The sequence below is a fragment of the Misgurnus anguillicaudatus genome, chromosome 9 (assembly GCF_027580225.2).
Source record: "Misgurnus anguillicaudatus chromosome 9, ASM2758022v2, whole genome shotgun sequence".
Classification (NCBI taxonomy): Eukaryota; Metazoa; Chordata; class Actinopteri; order Cypriniformes; family Cobitidae; genus Misgurnus; species Misgurnus anguillicaudatus.
The window spans coordinates 23,216,244-23,241,770 of NC_073345.2; the positions used below are offsets into that span (position 1 = coordinate 23,216,244).

At 38.2% G+C, this 25,527-nt stretch overlaps 1 protein-coding gene across 1 annotated transcript in view; it reads right to left on the reverse strand.

Moving 5' to 3' along the window:
• Positions 1–1,154: 1,154 nt before the first annotated feature.
• Positions 1,155–25,527, reverse strand: part of LOC129424099 (transmembrane protein 132D) — a 32,274-nt gene continuing 7,901 nt past the window's right edge. The window contains exons 3-9 of the mRNA XM_073871324.1: positions 14,910–15,056; positions 11,120–11,294; positions 9,370–9,513; positions 5,891–6,096; positions 4,250–4,520; positions 3,894–4,085; positions 1,155–3,135 (exon numbers count right to left, since the gene is read on the reverse strand). Of these exons, the coding sequence (XP_073727425.1) occupies positions 1,729–3,135; positions 3,894–4,085; positions 4,250–4,520; positions 5,891–6,096; positions 9,370–9,513; positions 11,120–11,294; positions 14,910–15,056 (2,542 nt within the window). The 3' untranslated portion in view covers positions 1,155–1,728. The remainder of the gene's footprint in view (positions 3,136–3,893; positions 4,086–4,249; positions 4,521–5,890; positions 6,097–9,369; positions 9,514–11,119; positions 11,295–14,909; positions 15,057–25,527) is intronic.

Here is a 25,527-nt window from a genome sequence, read left to right on the forward strand (position 1 = left end):
AAAGTAAGTTAACAATTCAAAAGTGGAGTTTATATGATTTGATGTATAAACTGTTAGTATTCAGTAGGAAAATTATATTATGTTTATAATATATACAATATATTTTTTTAAATATAAAATAAAAAATAAGTCTTTAATAACAAAATTAAACACAAAAATGCAATTATAATAATAAATTATCAATCGTTTTTTTTAACTCATTCCCCGCCAGACTTTTTTTTTAAGTTGCCCGCCAGCATTTTTTTGTGATTTTCACAAAATGCTTTCAAGAAATTGTTCTTCTAAAAATATATCTATATACTAATATATCAAATGAAACAACAGACCCTTTTCTTTCAAACAATATGGTAAAAAAAATTTCATCCTATCTATATTTTTTTCTCTGCAAACTCTTAAAAATGGGTATTTTTCTTTAAAAAATATTGCAAAAAAACTGAAGCAATTGCATTTTTGTGAAGGAATTTTTTAGAGATCAGATTCAAAACCACTATCAAAACATAAACAAAGTTTAAAATTAGTAAATCATTTTTTTGCTTTCGTTTTTTATAAATTGGGTAATATATAGTGGATATTACAGCTTAACATTAAAACTCATCAGGGACACGTTTTTGATGCAAATGTTATCTCTTAATTGACGAGACGAGACAACTCCTCAATGGCGGGGAAAGAGTTAAATCTGTACTTGTCATGATCTAATAACAACTTCTGAGTAATATTCACACAACATAAAGTACACTCTAAAAAGTTGGATCAACTTAAAGGGACACTACACTTTAAAAAAAAAATATGCTCATTTTCCAGCTCCCCTAGAGTTAAACATTTTTTACCATTTTGGAATCCATTCAGCTGATCTCCGGGTCTGGCGCTACCACTTCTAGCATGACTTAGCATAATCCATTGAATCTGATTAGACCATTAGCATCGCGCTAAAAAAATAACCAAAGAGTTTCGATATTTTTTCATATTTAAAACTTGACTCTATGTAGTTACATCGTGAATATTACAAATATCGAAACTCTTTGGTTATTTTTGAGTCCGATGCTAATGGTCTTATCAGATTATGCTAAGCTATGCTAAAAGTGGTAGCGACAGACCCGGAGATCGGCTGAATGAATTCTAAACTGTAAAAATCAAATGTTTAGCTCTAGAGGAATTGGAAAACGAGCATATTTTAAAAAAAGTGGAGTGTCCCTTTAAAAAATTACTTCAATTGGTAACACCTAAAAAAGTATGTTTTTTCAACTTAAATGTTTAAGTGAAAAACATTTTGGGTTGGTTTCCCAGATAAGGTTTAGGTTAATCTAGAACTAGGTCTTAGTTATACTAGGACATTTTAGGAGTTTCTACAAGCATAGCTTACAAAAACAATACTGGTGAGCATCTTGAAACAAAACTATAGCACTGATATATGTTAAGATATTTCAGTGCAAGATGTTTTAAAATTAAGGCAGCTCAACCATGTCTAGGATAAGCCCTGTTCTGGAAACCAAGTGTACACTGGTGTCCTGTATAGCTCAGTGGTAGAGCATTGCATTACCAGTGCAAAAAGTCATGGGTTTAAACCCAGGGAACACACATACTGATAAAAACGTGTAGGTTGCTTTGGAAAAAAGCAACTGCCAAATGCAAAAATTGTAAAACGTATACAAAAGCAGTAAAATTAAAAAATGTGAGAAGGGTCGGCGTAATGCACGTTTTGTTTCACACATTCGCTACACAAATACAGCATCACACTTGGGACACTGGTGTAGCGACAGGCCACGGACCTTCAGGAAGAAACCCTCTGGAGCCCACTGGTGGAACAGACCCATCCACCTGACTACATATGTTCACACGATTGGTTCTCTCAACCTGACCATTACTGGTATCCTGACTAACTTTACCTGCCTGGTTGGCCCAGCCAAAGTCCTGACCACTCTTCTTGAGAGCGGCTAGATGTTTGATGTCCAGAGTAGTGAAGGTCGTGAACTGGACTTGATTCCTCTTGCTTGTGGGAGAATGTAGAGGTTCACTCCGAACGGGCTTCGCAAGAAGAGTGGCTGATCTGAAAGCCGCAGGATCACGCCTTAGTGGAAGAGTGTTGGTTCTTCTTCCCAAAGTGGCAGTCCTTTCTTCACCTGTGATGACTGGTGTGTCTCGTGACTGGATCATTTCAGTACCTCTGGGAAGCTCTGTGCTATTTTGCATCTGAACGGTTCTTGGCATCTCCACAGCCGTGTGCATCTCCTGCTTGCAGGTGGTTGCGATTGGCGCAGCTCTGCATTGCTCTGCAGCCGTGCTCACCCTCACCCAGTGATGCTTGTGTTCAGATTGGGTCTGGCTCTGAAGTGGAGATTTCTTGGTGCGTGATCTTGAATTGTGCGTGGCACAGTTAAGCAAGACGGCTATCATGGCCAAGCACAAGACTCCGATCGATGCGTAGATGCAGACCTCTATGTCAGCGAACATGCCGAATATCTGAATCAGATCGCTTTCCACTTCCTGCGTGGGTTCATCTACTTGCAAAGGGGAATCTGAGTTCTTTACCAGGTTTCCATAAGAATTTTTTACTGGATTTCTGGGGGCTATGGTTACAAGAGCTTTGTCGGCAACAGGCTTTGTAATGGAAGTCTTCTCAATGCTGTTTATTGACTTAATCGTAGACACAGCACCCCCCATCGCCTCTTGCAAGTCAAACTTGGTTACTGCTTTGATCTCACTAGTAGTGGTTACTTGGAAACCAGCATGCTGTAGAGTGTTTTTGAGGATTCTCACAAGGTTGAAAAAAGATGTAGGGATCAGTTTAGAGTCACTGATATGGTAATTCTCCAGTCCAGCATCAATGCCTTTCTTGCCATTCCCTGGGAGTTGCTCATCCATTGGGAATTTGATCTTCACAGTGCCTCCACCCACAGCTAATTTGCTCTTGCGTTTGGATTTCTGACACGCCTCACAGATGGCGAGCTCTGCTCTGAGCAGTAGGCCCTGTCCCTCTGCCTCCGCAACGACAACAAAGACAGAATCCGATGTCTGCCGTACGGACACTACGTGTGTGTCCAGTGACGTGATGGTAAGAAAATACCCACTAGGATCGTACAGATCGAGAGGGGTCCGGGAGCCATCGCTGAACTGTAGCCAGCAGCCAACCACGGCCTCCTATTATACAAAGGTAAAGAAATTCATTCATACAGAATGAAAAAAAAAACATACCATCTATGTTTAAAACATAAGGTGAAGGAAAGGCAGACCTGGAAATAATTCTCAGTTTAATGAAGTGAAAAAAGGGACCTGGTACTATGACAGCTGGCCTTGTATCTCAAGGACATGGCTGTGTTAATTTCTTATTAAGTAGCTTTGTAACAGGATGTTGTACATGGTTGTACTAAACCCCCATGCTTGGTCCATTTATCCAGATGCATCAATATTTACGTGCGAGTGTTTTTAAAACTCCATTAGATAAATCTCCAGAGGGCACAGTGTAAAGTATTTACCACAACAAGATCTGGCACAATAACCCAGAACTGTCGGCTAATAAGGTGTGACCAAATGCCGCAGCAGACTGTCCTGTATTCTGGGGTGAAATACATTATGCATAGCCCGAGGAGCAGTGCTGGCAGAGTCCATCAAGAGACGAATGAGGTCTCTCGTTGAGTACAAATTGCCTGATATTGACTGGATCATGTCATGCCATTCAGACCTGGCATGGGAACTGGTAGTGATGTAAAGGAATTTAGAGCATCACTCCCCTATGAGTTGTGACTCTAAAAAGTATTGCTTATACAAAATTATAAGTTTGATTTGTTATAAGGTTTAAAATGAGTTGCAATTGAGTACTTTATTCTTGATAAAACCAAACAATTAAACAAGCAAAACAACTCATGATGATTTATTACCTAAATAGCAAGATAAATTACCTGTTTAGGGTTGTGCATGGTCTCCTGTGTGGCCGTCTTGGCAACTATGGCCCGGTTGCTTCCCGGGCTGAGCTGAAGGTTCAGTGAAAGACCCGAAACCAGCTGCACTCCCAACTCTGTAATACTGACTTTATCATCCAGAACCCGGATCATCCTCTCAGCCAGAACCGAGTCTGACAACGGGGACATCACCTGAACAACAGCAACCAAACCCAACGCTATTTCTTTACCAGTTGCAAGTCATGCACACACAAACTGTTTCGTCTGTGATATAAACAATTACATAAACACGCTGAACTTTGTCCTATTAATGAATAATGATCAGTATCGTACATTGCAGACAGCTCCTCCATTACCTGCACAGTGGTGACTCCCACAGCCCTGCCCGTCAGAACGTTTCCAGACTGCAGGCGTGCCACGCTCGTATCCCCCACTTTCAGAAAGTAGCGCACCAGCCGCGTCACATCCACCTGCCAACTGGCACCAAGGAAGTACGCCGGAGATGGGCTGCTCGGATCTGAGGGGTTTGCGGTGAAGACCGTGAGCACTCGAATCAAACTGTGCTGATATTGCAACATGCAGCCTCGGCCCTTCCTCTCATCATCTTCCTCGGTGTCCCAGCTCAATCTGAGAAACATGTGGAGAGAAGACGAACAACTCTCAATTTATTTTTTCTGCAACCTTCTATTTGAGTAGGCTCAGCAATCTCATATCTATCGTATAATGAAAGTCTGTGCGATGTTATGGGAAACTGCAGGGATATCTCTGTGGAACACACTCTCTATTCTAACCCCAACAACTTTTTAGCAGTTTTAAAGCAGAATATGTCCAGATGAGGTGTAACATAAAATATAAAAATGTACTGAGGACGTATTAAAATTTATGTCTACTTAAAACTATTTAACACATTAGAGACAAGCAAGAAAGTATTTAATAGTGATAACTGAATGGAAGAAATATGTAAAAACAGGTCTGTATACATGTAACACTTTTTTTTCTTTATTCCTCTCACCAATTACAGCATCTATGGCTATATTTATGTCGTTTAAAGCAACACTAAAGAGTTTTTGCTCTCTGCTCCCCCTACAGGTTAGAATTAAAATTTTCCATTAACTATGTCGTAAATAATTTAGTCTACTGCACCATAGCTGGCTCTGATTGGATTGTAGGTCTGCCATAAAGCAAGTTTTTGTAGTTTTCACTCGAACTACAGGACCGCGACTCGGCGGTTGGAAACTTCTTTAGTGCGGTTTTGGCCTATAGAGGGCTGCAAAGCGAATGTGAAAGTGCAGTTCACCTTGTTTCGAGTGGATGAACGACTGAAACTTTTTTGGAAATGTTATTTTAAGGTGTTGCTTTAAACCTGGCTGAAAACATCAGGCGGACGCCAACTGTAGGCGCTTGCCTGCTTTTTTCAACTGAGCACCTTAGGTGCTAAGATATTTCTGCTTTGTTTATTTGTTGTTGAATGATGCACCGTCTGGTTGTTGTGATGTTTGTCCCGCTCCTCCTCCACTGTGATTGGACTTCCGAGTAAGAAGTGACATTGACGAGCTGAGCTTTTTACCCAAAGTTGAATATTTTTCAACTCTCGTGCTCAGAGCTGACCCGCCAGCTGCTGGCATTTTTGAAAAGCGTGCCGCTTTCATTGGAAACAATTAAAAACATACGCCAGCGTAATTACCTTGGTGTGGACGTCCCCTAAATCCATAAACAAGTTGATCCACATAAGTAATCCATACACAGGTTGGGGGAGGGGCAATTTGATATCTCCAATTCACCTAACTTGCATATTTCTGGCCTATGGGAGGAAACCCGAGTACCCGAAGTAAACCCACGCAGACAAAGTGAGAACATACAAACTCCACACAGAACGGCCACCTGACCTAGCCGGGGCTCGAACCGGAGACCTTTATGCTGTGAGGCAACAGTGTTACCCACTGAGCAGTAACATTAGAACTACTGGCCTTTGAAATGAATGTATGTTTATTACTGACCTTTTGTTCCCTGTCACAGGAACCCTCCAGCCTTTGATCTGACTGAGCTCTGGATCGGACATCTCGATCTGCAGCGGGAGTCGAGGCATCCACACGCTCATTTCCAGCTGAGCACTCAGGTAACTGTAGGTAAAGTTTACCATGATCTTCACCTTCCCATGTGTCTCCTTACCACTGACATACACAAAATCACATCTCTCGGACACCTGTGTGAGAAAGGGATATTGTCTTGCATGCACATTGAAAACATTTACCTACAGTAGAATAGCAAAAAGCTATAGCCAATGTGTAAAAATATGTCACAACAAAGATGAAAATATGATTCAGAATATAGGTTCACCACTGGTTTGTTCCTATTGCAATATATTTTGTTCAGTGAATAGACTATGCAGAAAATATGTAAAAATAATATAAAGTAGTACAGTATGGTACAAAGGAGATGCACCCTTACTGACAGAAGTCACTGCTCCTTTAAGTCCTTCCGGATACAGTTTTTGACTAAATGATTCAAATGAAATGTAAATAAATGAATACACAAAGCCACTTGCTGATAATGTTGACCATTGTTGTAGACTGATTGTCAGTGTTGTAGAAGGAAATGGGCTCTGTGTCCATTGTTCTGTCTCATTTAGAAAATCTACTGCCGCTATTTCATCCCTTAACTCTCCTGCCCGCTACTTCAAAGACTAATGTTGAACCTCTGAGGGCAGGTCTGTACCCTGTGCCATAAAAATCTTTTCAGGAAAAAGAAAAGCAAAATCTCTGGTCCTATTTTCCAATTTGTGTTCAAGTCACTTCATTTATTCATAAGGAGTGTGTGTGTGTAAGAAACGTGACTGTGCATGTGTTTGTACTGTATGTGTGTGTGTGCAGAACTTTTCCAGAATTTCTTGATTGTCATTTACTCTCTACCATTGGATGAATTAGTCTGTCTCTCTATTTCCTTGATTTAGCCTTATAAAAATGGGAGTTTTTTCTTTGTATCTTCATATACCTGCAGTGTTTTAAGAGGAAAATGAAGACAGGTGGCTGGAGCACAGATGTGGTTTGGCTTTGACTTTGATGGTTTTACCCACATGACAGTGACTCCAAGCATGCATACACTGCAAAAAATGATTTTTAAGAAAAAAAAATCTTAGTTTTTTTGTCTTGTTTTCAATAAAAATATCTAAAAATTCTTAAATTAAGATGTTTTTCTTGATGAGCAAAACGACACAAGAAAATAAGTCTAGTTTTTAGACCAAAAATATCAAATTTAAGTGATTTTTGTGCATAAAACAAGCAAAAAAATCTGCCAATAGGTAAGCAAAATTTTAGTGTTTAACCCTCATGTGTTGTTGGGGCCATTTTTGCAATTTTTTTGTCTTCATTTGGCCACAACTTTCTCTGTGTTTCAGCAAATGGAATGATTTTTGGTGACAAATCTTATATTTACACATATTTTAAGAAAATGCTTTGAAATTTTTCAAAAACTTAACAATATACCGTGGGCAAATTTACTACCCTTACGTGTTGTTAGCGGTCAAAAAAGGCCACTAAATTAAACTGCTGTAAAAATTCATCAGATTCATTTTTTTTCCATTTTTTTTTTTGCATAAATCTGTTAATCACCCACAGTACTGATCTAAACTACCAAATGTTTGCAAAAATTCCATGATTTTGGCTCTTTCATTGCCAAGTTTATAAGTAGTGTCACTGATTTGGGGGAAAAAATCACACAAAATGACCGATCCTCAATACAAAAAGTGAATGTGGACTGGATTTTCTTTTACCTTTTTTACAGTCTTGGGCATGTCAAAGACTGGTAAAAACATTGGCTTTGATGCGTTTTTGGTTTTGTGCGGCATCAGATTTGATTTTTTTCTCCCTCATTTGTTGTTTGTGGCCATTTTTTCCCCATTGACTTCCGTTGTGGCAACATTTTTTGTCTAAAAACTAGTATTATTTTCTTAGGTCATTTTGCTCATCAAGAAAATTCATCTTGATTTAAGAATTTTTAGATATTTCTACTGAAAACAAGACAAAAGTACAAAAGTAAGAAAGTAATTTTTGCAGTGCAAGCATGCATACACTGCAAAAAATGTTTTTATAATGGAAGTCAATGGGGAAAAAATGGCCACAAACAATAAATGAGGGAGAAAAAAATTTGATCTGATGCTGCACAAAAACTGGAGGTGCATCGGGGCCAATGTTTTTGCCGGTCTTTGGCATGCCCAGGACTGTGGAGGGGGTGGAAGAGGGTCCAGTCCACATTCACTTTTTATATTGAAAATCAGTGATTTTGTGTTTTTTTCCCAAATCAGTGGCATCACTTGTGAGCTTGGCAGTTGAACAGTTGAAATCATGAAATTTTTGGGAACATTTGGTGGTTTTGATCAGTTCTGAGGTTGATTGGCAGATTTATGCAAAAAAATTTGAAAAGGATATTGATCTGATACATTTTTGCAGCCGTTTGGTTTGGTGGCCATTTTTGGCCGCTGGCAACACGAAAGGGTAGTGAATTGGAACAAGGCACAAGGGTTAAGAAAAATGTTGAAGATTTTTTTGCTTACCCCATTGGCAGATTTTTTTGCTTGTTTTATGCACAAAATCACTTAAATTTTATTTTTTTGTCTAAAAACTAGACTTATTTTCTTGAGTCGTTTTGCTCATCAAGAAAAAGCATCTTAATTTAAGAGTGTTTAGATAGTATTTTTGTCTTGTTTTCAGTAAAAATAAGAAAATTTCTCTCGAAAAAAACACTTACTTAGTATTTTCGTCTTGTTTTCAGTAAAAATATATTTTTAAAAAATTTTAAATTAAGATGTATTTTCTTGATGACCAAAATGACCTAGGAAAATAAGTCTAGTTTTTAGACAAAAAATATAAACTTTAAGAACATTAGTGCTTAAAACAAGCAAAAAAATCCGCCAATGGAACAAGAAAAATGTTCTTGAAATAAGTTAACTTTTTTTATAAACACTTAATTTAAGAAAATTTTTCTTATTCCATTGGCAGATTTTTTGGCTTGTTTTCAGCACAAATTCGCTTAAATTGTATATTTTCGTAGATAATTTTGCTTATCAAGAAAATGCATCTTAACTTAAGAATTTTTAGATATTTTTACTGAAAACAAGACAAAAATACTAAGAAAGTCATTTATTGCAGTGTAATCATGCACTTTGTATAAAAACAACTGCCAAATGCGTAAATATAAATGTACTACTCAAAATGTTACTACTATTACATTTTAACATTTAGTACTGTTAAAAACCCACTGGCTGATGAATCAATATCGTTCTGGTCACTGTCTCTCTCCGTTTCTTGAATAACTAGGAAGTCATTTTTGTCTGTGGTCCTCCCCAAACCTCTCCTGTGCCCATCCAGTTCAAACAGACATGTCATTTAAAGGCAGAGTGTGACTGCTAATAGGAAGTAAACATAGTGTGAGATTGCTAAAGCTGGGAGAGGTGGTCTGACCTTGACATACAGTACATTACCTTCAAGACATCCTGGTCTGAAGACCTGCAGCGAGAGGAGTTGGTGATGTCAGTGATGGAGCCGTCAGCCTCCACTCCCAAAACCTTCACAGGCACAGATACCTTCTTTCCAGTTAGCACAGCTGTGTTTAAGACCTCTGTGTTCTGCGTGACAATAATTATTAAATAAATAAGGTACAATATGTACACTCTCAGAAAGCTGTCACTGGGGCAGTACACAGGGTTTCCAGCAGCACTTTGCAGTTCGGGCGGCCCGCCTAAGCTGGGAAACCCTACCGCCTTAACTAGGTCATCCAAAAAATAAAAATAATTCTCTGCACAAAAGGCCATTAAGTGCAATCTCGGAGAATAGCGCAGACACGCTTTACACAATGAGCGGGCATGCACGCCACACGGCCGAAATGAGAGAACGACATGGTCCGTCACTGTCTGGAGGATAACTAGCCAGTTGATAAAACATCTCAGAGAATAGCACGGCCGCGCTTTTTTGTACCTAAATAGTGCATATGTTTTACCTCAAAGGGACATTTTGTAGCAAATGTATACATATCTATACCTAAAATGCTACATATTAAGACCTTTCTATCCCAGTGAGAGCTTTTGTATCATATTTTCAAGTCAATATGTAACCAAAATCCACCCTATTTGATTTCCTAATGCATTTTCCTGGACTTATCTTGTGATTCATGGGTGCACGTTGTTCAAAATAATTGCTGTTATAATATTTTATCAAACTGTAATAACTTCCTCTTCCTTTTCTGCTTAATGTTTGCCAATAGTAAAAATGCTATTGAATCATTGCTTAAGCAAAACCTCTTTTAGGTCTGGCTCCTTTTTTGATGGAAAGTAAGTCTCTACATTTTGTCCACACTGAATATCCTGTTTTCCTTCAGAAGTTTGTTACATTACAAAAGTAAAATGAGCACGAACAGAATAAAAAACACTAAAAGCCCAACACAATAGTAAAATTACAGAGAGTACAAGTATTCTCATCACATTATACGTTTTCCTATAGACGTCTCTATTCAGCAAATATCTTAAACGGGTCAAAAATGTCACAGCAACAATCGTGAATGAGACGTGCGCCGCATCTGTCAAAGTCAGTGGGAGATTAATACCATCTAATGATTATCTTACAGTGTGCCGCGCAGATGACGAATAGGTTTGGATGATTAGGTTTGAGTGTAGATTTAACATCCAGGCCCAACAGATGCCAGCGAACATCGTCCAAACGCAGCACAGCAGATGCTGACTGTGATTTGAAAAGTTACCGACAAAATCCCACTCAGCCAGCGGACAGGGTCAAGCTGTGAAACAGTCCATCTTTTAAATGAATGTGTCATCTGGCTGTATAATAAGTGAATTAAAATCCTTTTTTATTTGTCTTGGCCATTTAAGTGCTATAAAAGCTATATCACTGAATATATTTGAATGGTTGATGGTTTATTTGCAAAGAATGAAGAGATCTGTTTCAAAAGGACACCACGTTCATAGTTGACCAATAGCGTGGGAAGATAAAAGGAAAATCAAAGTGAGGAAGAATTGGCATGTATAAGGGCTTTTGTTTTATAGTCAAAAGCATGTTTCTGTGTGACAACCTTACAAACATTGACCTGAAAAGTTGGATTTGAACCTATATAAGGGAGAGTAAACAAAAATAGTAAAAATGGTTTGGCTTCTCATGATCCATCACATTAAAGAAGCTAATAAAACAACACAAACACAAATATTCACACATACAGTAGCTTACAGAGATCAATGGCGCTATGCCCACGTAGTCTCTTTGGATAGTGTAGATTCTCATGGTCCCCTCATCCCGAATCATGTTTCCAGGCAACTCCAGTCGCCACGTGACCATCTGGCTCTCTAATTGATCACTCTGCTCCTCTGACTCAAAATCCAGCTGCAGGACCACAAGAAGACCCCTGAAAATCAAACATCTGGATCTCAATCCATGTGACAACTCCACATCAAACCGGGTCAACAGAGAGACACTGTCAAAGAGGACAGTGTGAAATCAGTCATCAGTAGAGATGAAGCCTCTCTTCCACTTTACTAGCATTAAAACATTCAGCATTCCGACGAGCATCTCGTAAGTTCACGCTTATTTCATAATTCAGCTCACATTCAGACTTTCTGCTGGAATTTGCTTCAATAAAGTGCTTTTACGTTACTAACAAAAATCAAACGCTTTTGCGATTCCTAATGGTTTGTGCATTACTTTGGCAGCTCTCACGTACTGTAATGGTGGTGCGGATTATAGGTTTCATGATGGCACTTTCTTTTGGGATTTGATTACCCTACAATCATCTTTATAATGCATTCTCTTAAATAAGGCAAGCATGCTGTGATATAGCTACGATTTGGGTCCAGTGTCTGACCCTTTCCCATCCTCACTGCTACCACGCAGTGAATTTCTCTCAGTTTGGCTTTTTAATAGTTAATGTGGTGGCTATAAGACTGAAGACTCTCTAATCTTGTGCTGAATGAGCCGGTCTAACATGCTGATGCACTGGGGATTGTTACAGATAAGTGGGTCATTGTGGAAAAATGGGGGGAAATCACCTAATAAGGAGATACAGCTGGTGACACTGGTGGTCATTCACTAGTACCGTAATTGTCTTCAAACTGAGTAGCTACATGCACAGAAAAGGTTCTTAGTGATGGCTAAAAACGTTTTTTTTTTGTCTTGAAACTACACTATTTTAACTTGGAAAGGGAATGACCACAGTTAGTATTTAGGTACTGTAAGTACTGTATATGCACACACATAAGTACATTATTGAATAAGTTTAATCACTCCATTACTGGGTAACACTTTACCAAAAGATACAAAATGCCATCTCATGTCTCTAGTCCATCTTTAGTGATTTTAGTTTACTCTGTGTTGTCCAAAATGTGGATTATTTTTAAGTAAAGCAAAAAGCCTGCATGTACTTAGAGGGTTTTGCAGTCAAATATGCATTTGAATAACTGACTAATAACCTTTCAATGCCATTAAAGTGAGATTACTGAACCTAAACTTAAGAGCCTGATAAAAATACTCATTTACAAGGGAACACGTCAGATGCAATTAGATGGTTAATGTATTAGCTAACATGAACAATTGTAAAGGATTATTAGGAACACCTGTTCAATTTGTCAATGCAATTATCTAATCAACTAATCACATGGCAGTTGCTTCAATGCATTTAGGGGTGTGGTCCTTAGACAATCTCCTGAACTCCAAACTGAATGTCAGAATGGGAAAGAAAGGTGATTTAAGCAATTTTGAGCGTGGCATGGTTGTTGGTGCCTGAGCATCTGCTCAGTTACTGGGATTTTCACACACAACCATTTCTAGGGTTTACAAAGAATGATGTGAAAAGGGAAAAACTTCCAATATGCAGCAGTCCTGTGGGTGAAAATCCCTTGTTGATGCTAGAGGTCAGAGGAGAATGGGCCGACTGATTCAATCTGAGCAACTTTGACTGAAATAACCACTCGTTACAACCGAGGTATGCAGCAAAGCAATTGTGAAGCCACAACACACACAACCTTGAGGGGGTGGGCTACAAGAGCAGAAGACCCCACTGGGTACCACTCATCTCCACTACAAATAGGAAAAAGAGGCTAAAATTTGCACGAGCTCATCAAAATTGAACAGTTGAAGATTGGAAAAATGTTGCCTGGTCTGATGAGTCTCGAGTTCTTTTGAGACATTCAGATGGTAGAGTCAGAATTTGGTGTAAACAGAATGAGAACATGGATCCATCATGCCTTTTTACCACTGTGCAGGCTGGTGATGGTGGTGTAATGGTGTGGGGGATGTTTTCTTAGCACACTTTAGGCCCCTTAGTGCCAATTGGGCATCGTTTAAATGCCACGGCCTACCTGAGCATTGTTTCTGACCATGTCCATCCCTTTATGACCACCATGTACCCATCCTCTAATGGCTACTTCCAGCAGGATAATGCACAGATAATGTCACAAAGCTTGAATCATTTCAAATTGGTTTCTTGAACATGACAATGTCTTCACTGTACTATAATGGCCCCCACAGTCACCAGATCTCAACCCAATAGAGCATCTTTGGGATGTGGTGGAACAGGAGCTTTATTCCCTGGATATGCATCCTACAAATCTCCATCAACTGCAAGATGCTATTCTATCAATATGGGCCAACAGTTCTAAAGAAAGCTTTCAACACCTTGTTGAATCAATGCCATGTAGAATTAAGGCAGTTCTGAAGGCGAAAGGGGGTCAAACACAATATTAGTATGGTGTTCCCAATAATCCTTTAGGTGAGTGTATGTACCAAGCTGTCACTGGGGCAGTATACCTTTAAAAATGTCCTAATATGTACCATTGGGTACAGATATGTAGATACTAATATGTATCGTTGAGGTAATAATAAGCTCTCCTTGGTACTAATATGTTCTTCTGAGGTACCAATATGAACTCCTTAAATACAAATGTGTACTTTTTGAAAGGTTATCGTCCCAGTGACAGTGATTTTTTTTTAATGGGTATAATCATTTCCTTAACAATTATTAATAAAGAATTGTTTTAAATCAAACCAAGTTGAAAATGTTTATGTTGGAGTTTTGATATATAACAATCTGAGACTATTTATGACCGACTACATTCAATACTGAGCTCTTATTGCTTTACAAACGAAAAAGTGTTTAGTGTATGTTACAATAAACTAGCTGTAATATATCTACCTAAAGCATATAGAATTCACAATAAAACTAGAAGCGTAGAGAAACTGAAATAAACTGAGAAGAGAAGCTGTAATCTGCATCAGTAATGACAGCCCATCTCCACAGGCACCAAGCAAGACCCAATGAGACCAATAGAAATGTGACACCCAGATGGAGGATCTTATTAACAAGATGCTTGCAGTTTTTGTGGCGGATTTGAATGCAATCCAAAAACACTCGAAACTCTTTATTTGAAAAGCAAGCCGATCTCTGAGACGCAGAGAAGTAATATGAACTCATTGTTCTCTACTCAATATGAGCTCATTCCTCTTAATAACAGCAGAGGAGATTTGAGGTTACCAGACACTGAAGCGATGGAATAATATCACATTTTTATGAAGTTTACCAGTTGATTTCTATATGGATACCTACCTTATAAAATAGATTTGTGCCATTAATCATAAAATCACCAGCTAACAAAGCACCGAGATTTTCCACTACGGTCTATATTTAATAAGTGCCTGGCAGGGTAAATATTGTTAACCTGGACCTTTTTAACCAGAAAAAGATGGTCTTTAATTTTAATTCAGAATACCATCCCGCAAAAGGAAAAACAGGTTGTCTGAACATCTGTTAGTGCCCGAACAATGAGGAGAAAAGAAATTAGAAGGTTGTTTTTTCCCGTCGAAAAATTATTTTGCAATCTGTCACTAAACTCTTAGTTTCAGAGGAACAGACCACAGCTGGCAACGTGCAAGGGCACAAAAAGCTTTTTAACAATGAAATGACTTTGAAATGTGAGCATGTGGTTCAGTAGATTCAAAGCATGATGAGAGTTGAGGACAGACGACTTGCCTTTTACTAGTTAATGTGCCTTTTTTCTGGCAGGTCACTGAAATGGTTTGGGAATCGCTTCCTCTCCCTGGTTCCAAAGTGATGTCCCACAGGTTGGCGTCACTGGGTCTTGCTCGGCTGAATGACATGCCTTTTCTTGATGTTGCTCTATGAGAAAGAATACAGATACAGACATACATCATCAATGAAAAGATAAGCTAGAAGTTTACAGCACACGTGACTCAAATTTCAGAGTAGTACGCATGCACTGCCAAATTTGTGTAACCGGTAGGTGCACATGTGCCAACAGAAGAATGTATGTAGCCCAGTACATGCATTGCATTTTGTCACAATGCACATGCGTCGAATGTCTGTCTGCATGTACAAAACAAATAGACTATGCTTTATAAGTCTGTGCGTTCGACTGTGCACGTACATTTTACATACAAGTAACCAATATTCGGGTGATTCCCACGAAACCATTGAAACACCACGGCACTAATGATTTTAGCTTTAAAATGTGTATTATAGTAACATTAAAAAGCATCAGAATTAACACAATACTGTGTTCTACCTTGCAAAATGTGTGATTTCAACATAAGAATTTATAATTGGAAATTTTATCTCATTTTCTGCTGAAATTCTCATTACCGCAATGTGTCCGGCTGTGTTTGAACATGCGTTATGTTGTAATTTAATCAAATTAACACAAAAATATTAAGAAAAAAAATAAATGGATGTTTTGCTAGACTACTTTAGATGACAGAAAAAATATTTACTGAATATTCATGTATAATAATAATGAAGAAAAATTAGAAAAATGATGTGTCCATGCCTGATGTTCTCATCCTCCGCAACACCTTTTGAGAAAAGTTTAAGCACACATACAGAATTTTAATAAAGTTTGATTTTGAGTGACCAAGCACATGGACCAGTTACTTCAAGATGGCTACCAGGTAAGATCATTTTTTTACAGTTAATTTGAAATATTGTCTTGTCAGAATGCTTACACGACATTTTGATTATCATTACCGCAACAGATGCTTATTAAATGTTAATTTAATTAATAGGAGCATAATACTTTGATTTTAAATGCATGTGCAGAATCTCCAAATTATGTCAGTGTTGATGTTTTCTGATAGCCTGGGTGCCAGCCGATCTTAGCCCCGCCCACAAGAATTTGAGAACGGGAAGATCGGTCTGGAGTTTTTCCGTTGAGGAGCTGCTATGCTAGGACTAGAGCTGGGCGAACCAATCAAATTATCTGTCCTTTATACGATGATGGACAGATAATCAACAGTAACGTAATGAACCACGTCACCAAAGAGCGCGTGTGTTGAATGGCTGCTGCTGTAGAGTTCAGATGTGTGGATTCTGACATTGAGTCTGTTCTAAAAGATATCGACAGAGCATTGATTTTAAAAGAGGAACAGAGAAACGCGAGCAAGGCATTTGTTGATGTTTTTGCCGTCCTTTCTATTCGGCAAAAGTTGGTCGCAACTGAAATGGGTAACGTTATCACGGCGATGCAACTCAGCGTGCACGACGAGATGGATATAATTAGCGGTCGTTGCCAGCTTCTTTTCGGAAGCCCGGAATCGTGGTTGCTGAATAAGTGGAGGAACATGCTAGGCTCCAATATTTTCAAGCAAACGTAATGGGTATCGTCGTGGATGAAGTTCACCTAACGTACAAACGGTAAGAGATAGTCTTACTCTATGACTTAGTAAATACTTCATGTTGTGATATAAACGAAATGTTGTAAACATAATAGGTGTTGATGTACATTCGCTAACTCAGTATAATCACAATGTTAGTGTCATTGTAGCGAAATACTTCGGTCAGGCTGCAAAGACGTAATTTCAAAATACACTCACACACACACTCCGTTGCTCTGATTGGTCGTAGGTCTATCCAATTGAGTGCAGAGGCATTTTTCGGTTGAGACACGCCTCATAATTATAGCTCAATGGAGCGGTATCAGACTCAAATTCTGACTAGAATTGAGTATGACAACGTCAGGCTAGTTTTCTGACTGTTGCGGTAATGAGACTAATTTTTTAAATTATGTTACAAAAAGTGTTAAATGATAAGTAAAAGTTTTTAAATTAATGTTCCCATTTACTCCAGACTTTGTTTTTCAATGTCTGGTAGAAAAAAAAGTAAATTTAAGCAATTTTTAAATTTTCATGCTTGACATGTTTAAAACCAAGTTTTCGTGAGAATCACCCATTCACTGACCGTCTAATGGGTATTGCACGCATACTGTAAGTAAAGCAGACCAATTACAGCCAAGATTTTTAGTTTAAATCTGATTACCCGGCTGGTGCTATGCAACTTCCAGCAAAAGGGGTGGGGCTTATCATTTCCACTTACAGTAGATGTAAATAATGTTTATAAGATACCAACACAATAAGCACTTTTGAGGAAAAAATCATCACTGGAGTTGCTAAAGTTATTCAAATACAAATTTCGAAGAAGTTGGAGCAGATCGGCTCTTATTTGTGAATCTTATGGAACGTAGACTTATCTCTGTCTAAAGTGCATGTAAAAATGTAAGCACAACGCAGTGCTTGTAGCTGCCTCTAGGCAATATTACAAGAGGAAAAACACATGCTTGAGCAATAAACATTCGCATATTTTTTCATGAAAATGTTCAATAACAACACTGAATGTTTGCTTGCGGGCATGTGTGTTATAGACATTGACTTGTGCACTAGAAGTATGTAAAACCCATTGACCCAGATTGGGGTCCAGTAGCATTCAACTACTGGACACTCAACTCTCTTGCCAATTTGAAATCTTGACTTAATCTCTGTAGACAGTCCAACTTCGAGCTATTGGCCATTTAACAATGTCGTATTTCTTACACTACGTGAGTGAGTAACAAGCTCAGGAGAAATCATTTGGTCTCATTCGGCTCGGCTACAACCACATGTCCACCATTCAGTGGCCAAATGCTCCTTTTCTTCGCTTGATTCTGTCTCTTGGGTTTATCCAGCAGCCAGACAGTTCATCTGTCCCTCCTCTTCACTGATGGGACTTAGAGACCATGGAATCTTGCCATGTGAGCATCTTCCAGAGTCTCTGTGGCCAGAGAGGAAACGGGTCATGGCAAAAAAAGCAGAATGATTGTGGCTGACAGCGTCGTGACACACCACATTATCTTTGCTCACCCTCTCATCCGTCTTTTCTTTCTATCCATTTCACACCACATGCCTAAAAAACAACAGATTTTCATGCTGCCCATCTCAAATGTGATTCATTAGCGACATGCACGATTGAGTCACTGTGCAGTAAATTGACAAATACAGATGTGTGTTTAATGATTATTATTTTCCCAGAATGCTTTGGGGTAAACACACAAGTGTCCCTTTATTTGGTGCTAAAGGATTAGTTTGCCCAAAATTTAAAATTCTGTCATTATTTACTTACCCTCGAGCCACTTCCAAACCCATAAAACACAAATGAAGAAATTTTTAATTTTTAAAGCTTCAAAAGCGATGCACCATAAAACTGACAAAACTAATAAAGCATACAACTCCTACAAAGCTGTGCATTCTAATATTTCAAAAATTTAGGTTAAACTGCTTCATTACATCATTTAATTCTGGTCTGATCATAGACCCATTCACATCGGGTCAGAGCCTTTTGTTTTTGAGCTGTAAGCTCACAAGAGGTTAATACGGTTGAAATAAATCAGTAAATAGCTTAAAGGGGACATTTCATGAAAATCTGACTTTTTTTAAGTTTAAGTGCTATAATTGGGTCCCCAGTGTTTCTATCAACCTAGAAAACATGAAAAAGATCAACCCAGTACTTTAGTTTTGGTAAACCATTCTCTGCAAGCATGTGAAAAAAATATCATTGAAATTTGGCTCCCCTTGTGATGTCAGAATGGGATAATACCGCCCCTTAGCACTGCCATTTACATCCAAAAGCGGCACATTTTTGCTCGCACCTACAAATGGGCAATTTTAACACGCTATAATAAATTATCTATACTGTATGGTATTTTGAGCTAAAACATCACATACATACTCTGAGGACACCAAAGATTTATTTGACATCTTAAAAAAGTCTTGTGAAATGTCCCCTTTAAATTTTGGCCTGTTTTCAATACAAAGTCATTAAATGAACAACACTTGAATAATAACATGTGATTAAATGATAAAATCTTTACATGATTACATGATCAACTTTTATAAATATCATTGGTGATATCAGTTCATTGTTATACAGTATGTAGATCTCTGGAAAGTGCATGTCTATCAACCCTTGAAGGATTTGACTGGGAAAGAAAAAACAGGGAAAGCACTGATCACAGTCTAATCTTGACCCATTTTACATTATCATCATCATCATCAGGGCAGACGTGTAATTTTGGAAGACATGTGACGCCCTCAGCTGGATTATCCCATGTTTTCATTTCAGGGGAACAGAGAGAAACAATGAAAGGCAGGATTGAAACAATAATGTAATAAGAGACAAAAGAAATTATAATGAAGAAAGACAAAGAGAAAAGAGAGACAGTTTGTGTTCTGGTGTGGTCTGCCAGTGGAAGAAACACTGTATGCATCAGTGGCAAAAGTATTCAGCCAAATCTATAATGAGAATCTTGATGGAATAAATCTCTGACACAAAATCAAAGATGGAAGAATATTGATGTGGGGCACTGTGACTCTGCCTGCAGGATAAAATATAAAACAAAAAAATAGAATTTCGTAACACCTGTGAAAACTGTTAAATACTGTACATTTATTTTTATGATTTATTAAGAATTATGTGATGTAATATATTTATAATACCCTTACTAGTATTCACTGCATTGTCAAATAAAAGATTATTAAATTCTTTTCCAATTTAACTACTTTTTTAAAGTACAAAAATAGGTTTTACAAACCTGTATAAATGTATTTGTTCTGATGAACACGAAGGAAGATATTTTGAGGAATGTTTGTAACAAAGTCGTTCATGAGCCCCATTCACTTCCATAGTATTCTTTTTTCCTACTATGAAAGTGAATAGGGCTCATGAACGATTTTGTTACAAACATTCCTCAAAATATCTTCCTTCGTGTTTATCAGAACAAATACATTTATACAGGTTTGTAACAACATAAGAGTGAGTAAATGATGAGAGAATTAGCATTGTTGGGTGAACTGTCCCTTTAAAGTCGGCATGTACATAATTTGTACATGATAATATACTGTCATATCATGATATCAATGATATAGCGACGTAAAGATGTATGGCACATTTATGTTCCCTAACGCGCACAGAAACAACAGCTGAGAACTCGTACCACTGTGATGACAGTAACTTACTTTACTGACTGAATTTAAATCCAAAAAATGTTCACATTCTGGTTGTACTGACACAAGTTTACTTAATATTTAATTAGACAGATTCATCTTTTCATTTTCCATTAAATTAAACTGATGAGTTTAAAGCTCAGTTTTACCCTGTTTGTTTCTTCAGCGACAGCCGCGAGGCGCGGGGGCATCATTTACTCCTGGAAGTACACCCTAAAGTACACCCCATTTCTCACAACAGACAGATGCCTTGCCGATTTCTTCTGTGTTTATATGAAAATCTGATTTATTCACTTGATTTTTATCTGGACTACATGAGCATTTATCTCACAAACCCAAATGTGCCATGATGAATTTTAATGTTATTTATTTGATGTTTTAACAAAAGTGCACTTACAGGTAAAATAATTTTTAAGTTAAAATTTTAAATTGTTAGCTAATGATTTAAAGCTCCAGTGTGTACTTTTTTTAGTTAATTCTTAGCAAAAACCCATGTTTTCTTCCAAAAGTATGTGCTCATTCATGTGTAATTACTTCCACCCCACTAATCAAAGTATTCTCGTAAGTGTAGAATCTGCTATTTAAAATACATACCACCGTAGCGCTCTCTGGCTGAATCCATGTTGTGCCTCCATCTTTGAAATACATTCGCCGACGAGGGACATTCCTGAAATTCAAGCTCCGCCTTTCGCGCTTTCAGAGTACACTCAAGCTGGCCGCGAGCTGAAGCCTACGGAGGTTGCATGTGTAGGCGGTATACGTCATCAAGACAGTCTTATTTCAGAATATTAACAATTATAAAGCTGACATTTATTCTTAGTTAATTGTAAATTGATGTAATATGCTTATGACTTGCGAATGTAATGCTCAGTTAATTTAAATAAACCAGGCTTGATGACGTATGCAGCCCGGATATGCGACCTGCGTTAGACTGAATCCTTCGGCCGCACGCCGTGATAAACCTGCAATCTAATGCTTTGAAAGCCTGTTGAAGAACTATTCTCGAGGACATTAAAACAAGTCGCCAAGGAAGCGAAACAGGGATTTTAAACGACAACGCGACAGGAAAAACATCAAGACCAAAGTCAATATTGGAGTTAGTTTTCCAAGATGGGGCTCATTGGACAATGAAGTTGCTAAGTTACTTTCTTCACCACAGGTAATTCAGCATATTCGTTTACATCTATACAGTTTATGTTGTAAACTTGAACATGGGTATGCGTAACACTTGTTAGTGTAAACATGCATGTGGTTTAATGTCTTGGAACAGCCACACGCCGTCTCTCCGCCCATTTATGTAATCTGAGGTACTAATCTTTTCTGACCTCTAGCACAAACACACGGTGTACAGCGCTATTTTTAGCCTTTCATTGATAAAAGCGTCTGATCTGCGCGTCTTTCGTTTCATTTTACAAGCGTGTGAAAGTTGAGCGATCTTATTTCACCAATATCAGAGAAAGCTCTTACATATACACGGACATGTAACGTTTACTTAAACATAAGCATTGGACTCTGACATATTAGTTCGCGTCCATTTAAACCCGTCATTACTCCAGCAGCTCATGATTAAATGACAGAGGGACTCGTCCACAGACCATCTCCTCAGTAATCTGGAGAGAAGCGGTCGAAAATGGACAAAAAGAGAAGGATTTAAACAGCAAGTGTAAACGTAATGTGTCTCTCTCGTCCACTTGTGATCTGATCTACGAAAACACATCTTAATACCAAGTTTAACAGCCCCTGTGATAATTTCCTCGCGTCGATGAAAAAAGAAGTGTCTAAAGTACTATTCGAACGGGATTAGTTTTACATAGGGAGGTGGGGTAAAGCAAGTTTTTATCAGAGGTTCTCTGTGATTTTAGTCCAGTCCGAATGCTCCATGTCAGTAATCATTACGGACAATGTCAGTAAAGATTACGGCGTCTTTTACCTTCTGTAAAAAGGTCCGGAGAAATTACCTCAGGTAATACTAATCCAGTGCGAATCGACCAGCTGTAAATATACACGTAAATCGCGTCATTTCCTTTTAATTTGCGGGTTTCTTTTAAATATAAAAGCGCTTAAAGAGGCATTTACTTGCGTTCTAGACGGAGAAACAAGTCAGTGGCAGGTCAGTTTCTGAATAAAACACGACACAAACTTAAAAAAAAAGTCAAATTCACTTCTCAGATGCGCGGAACTGTTTACGAAACTAACGTTCTCCCCAAACTAAAAATTAAACACAGTGTTTCGCGTTTTCCTTGTCTGTGTCATGTTGTTAGCACATCTGATATCTGGAAGCAAGGTAACGTGCACGTGAAGACGAGAGGTGACGCGCTGCGCCAACAAGTTACCCCTCCCACTTCTGAATGTTTTACAGAGATTTCTAATCCCGTCCGAATTGACCATTTATATTACCCGACGTCCTGTGGTAAAATTACATTACGCCATCTTCCCCTGTAAAACTAATCCCGTCCGAATAGGGCTTAAGCTACGTTTATGGTTGCTTTTTGTATGTGATTTTAAGCGGACATATCATGACAATCAGACTTTTTCCATGTTAAACATAAATCTGTGTGCTTTGATGGATCACACGCAAATGACATTGCAAATTGTTCATTTTTTTTCATTGCTTTTGCTTTGTAGCTACTGGAAGCCATGTTAACCTTGCCATGACACGGCCGGGCCACCGTACGAGTTAAAACGCGTTCCGAATGGGGGGGGGCTAGAAAGTAATATTCAGTTGGTTGTCATATAGACTTTCACCGCTTGATGGGAGTAGATCCTACACAGTGGAGCTTTAAGAACTTAAAAAAATCTGTGGTAGTGTCATAGTGATGTAAAATTTTCATACCATTTCATCTCTAGTTCGTATTTTGTTTACATTTAACTCATGCTATGTGATCGTGCACTTTTGCCACCTTATGACAATGGATTTACACTTTGAATTAGGTAGTCTGTCATCAATGACAGCTCATTGGATGGAAATTGCCCTACCTTTACCATAATTTTTATACCGTCATTAATTAATATCATTACCGCAAAAATTCTTAAAATATCATGATATAATTTTGAGGCTGTATTGCCCACCCCTAGGCATGTTGCTACTTACAAATTTATCAATTCCTGGGCCTGTCACTCGCGCCATTCCTCATGACTGAAAGTAAAGAGATCGCTTTGAGGAGGGAAGGAGATTTGCATTTTTGATTAAAGATTTGAGGGCACATCAATTTAAAAAAAAAAAAATTCACAGATAAGCCTTTTTAAAAAAATCCCCCAATATTCAATAAAAAAAATCACTGTAATTTCATGCCGACTTTAAAACACATTTGTTTTCACTTGGATCCCTATAATTTACTTCAAGAACTTTTATATCTTTGCATATTTGAAGAGTTTGGTTCCAAAAACGTGATAAACGCCATTTTTAAAGAGTAACTAAACCCTAAACCAACTTTTTTTAGTTAATGATCTGTAAGAATGATGCTTTATTAGTGCTGTTCATTGATTTTAGTAAGTTTTTTGACATTTGGATAAGGGCCCTATTTTAACGATCTAAGCGCATTGTCTAAAGCGCACAACGCAACGTGTAAATGGACGTGTCTGAATCCACTTTTGCTAATTTAACGACGGGATAAATGGTTTGTGCGCCGAGCGCATGGTCGAAAGGGGTTGGTCCTATTGTAATGGGAGTATTTTGGGCGTAACGTGCAGTAAACCAATGAGAGTCTGAGCTCTCATCCCCTTTAAAAGCAAGTTGCGCTGGCGCTATGTCTAATCCCTATTTAGATGACGGACTTTGTAAACTGAAAAAATAAGCGGAGGAAGAAGATCCCCAGTTTAAGATTAATGTTAAATAATTGTGTTGTTTTTCACAATTATTTTTTTTATTAAAACCTTTAAAACCGTTTTCTTTTAGTCATGGAAGTAAAAAAGCAGGCTTGTAATTGCTTTAAATGTATGGCTATCCAATATCATCAAAAAATAATTTACAAGTATGTAAGATAAGGTTTGTACTCTAAAAATACTTTATTTGTAACAAACAGGAAATAAAGAGTTTACAAACGGCTCTCTGCGCGTTTCAGCACTTTGGACAGCGGTTTTTTTAGCAAAGAGTTTTTTTAAGCATTACTTAAAAATGTTTCTCATCTCACCATATCCACAGGTACAGAGTAATCATATACAATAAATCCGTGAGGTAGCATTTAAAAAAACATTTAAAAACAGATGCATTTGTTTAAAGCAAAGCATTTATTTACTTACCAGGCTGCAGGTGAAGCAGCTCTTTGCGCCTTCTAACGTCTCATAATTAGTCCTCATTTATGTCCAAGAGACTCAATAATAATCTTTTACATTCAATCCTTTAATCTTTCATATTTAAAAGCTTTTTGTGCTGCTGCGCATTCTTGTACTTTGTGATAAGCAAATCCACATTGTCCTCCCGTTTATAGGCGCATATTACTAATGCGCTCTTTAAATAACATAAAACACATTGCGCCATTGACTTTAGACTTTAGACCAGGTTTTTGTTGGTCAATGGCGTAGTCTATTTTAGTTGCCTCAAAATAGCAATGCGCCAACAATGCGCCTGAACACACCTCGTTTTCAGATCAGAACGCCCATGGGCGCAAAAGGGGGCGCAAATGCATTTGCTATTTAAACAACGCGGCGCTAAACGTGAAAATTAGGGTGGAAACTAGCGAAAGACACTTGCTTCGCACATTGCGCTGCATTGCGCCGGGTGTAAGATAGAGCCCAAAGTGTTTCAATACTACAATATATGGTGTAAAAACGGCTGAGTGCTGCCCTCTTCAGGTTGAATGGTGGCTACTGCAGTTGAATTTTCCTATTGGATGTTGGGTCCAAAAAAGAACTCGTGATGTAAGCAGGTTCAAGCTCACCACGCCCTTGTTACGATCTCTTTTTCAAATATTGCCAGTGGGTGGAGTCAGGCTCTGACCAGGGGTTTAGTTACGCTTTAAGAAAAATAAGTTACCGCCAAAATCAGTATTGTATCAGGTCAGTATTAAAAAGTAAATCCTTAATTTTAAACAAAATCCGATATCCGACGTGTTATTCTGTCATCTTTTCTCCCTTTTTTCCCAAAACGCAATAAACGTCATTCCTCCTTCTCTGCAGAATGAAATAAATCCACTCAACAAATCACGGCGCACCATTCCACGCATGGTAAACAATGCCGGCGCTTTGAGTACACACAGAATCCGAGTTTCGTGATCAAAAACAAAACAATACTTTGATGGCATTGATAAACCTGTGGTGGTTTTCTGTGGCGGGGAAAAAACGTAAGCCATCAAAATAATTTATAATGAGAGGCAGTCGGGCGAAGG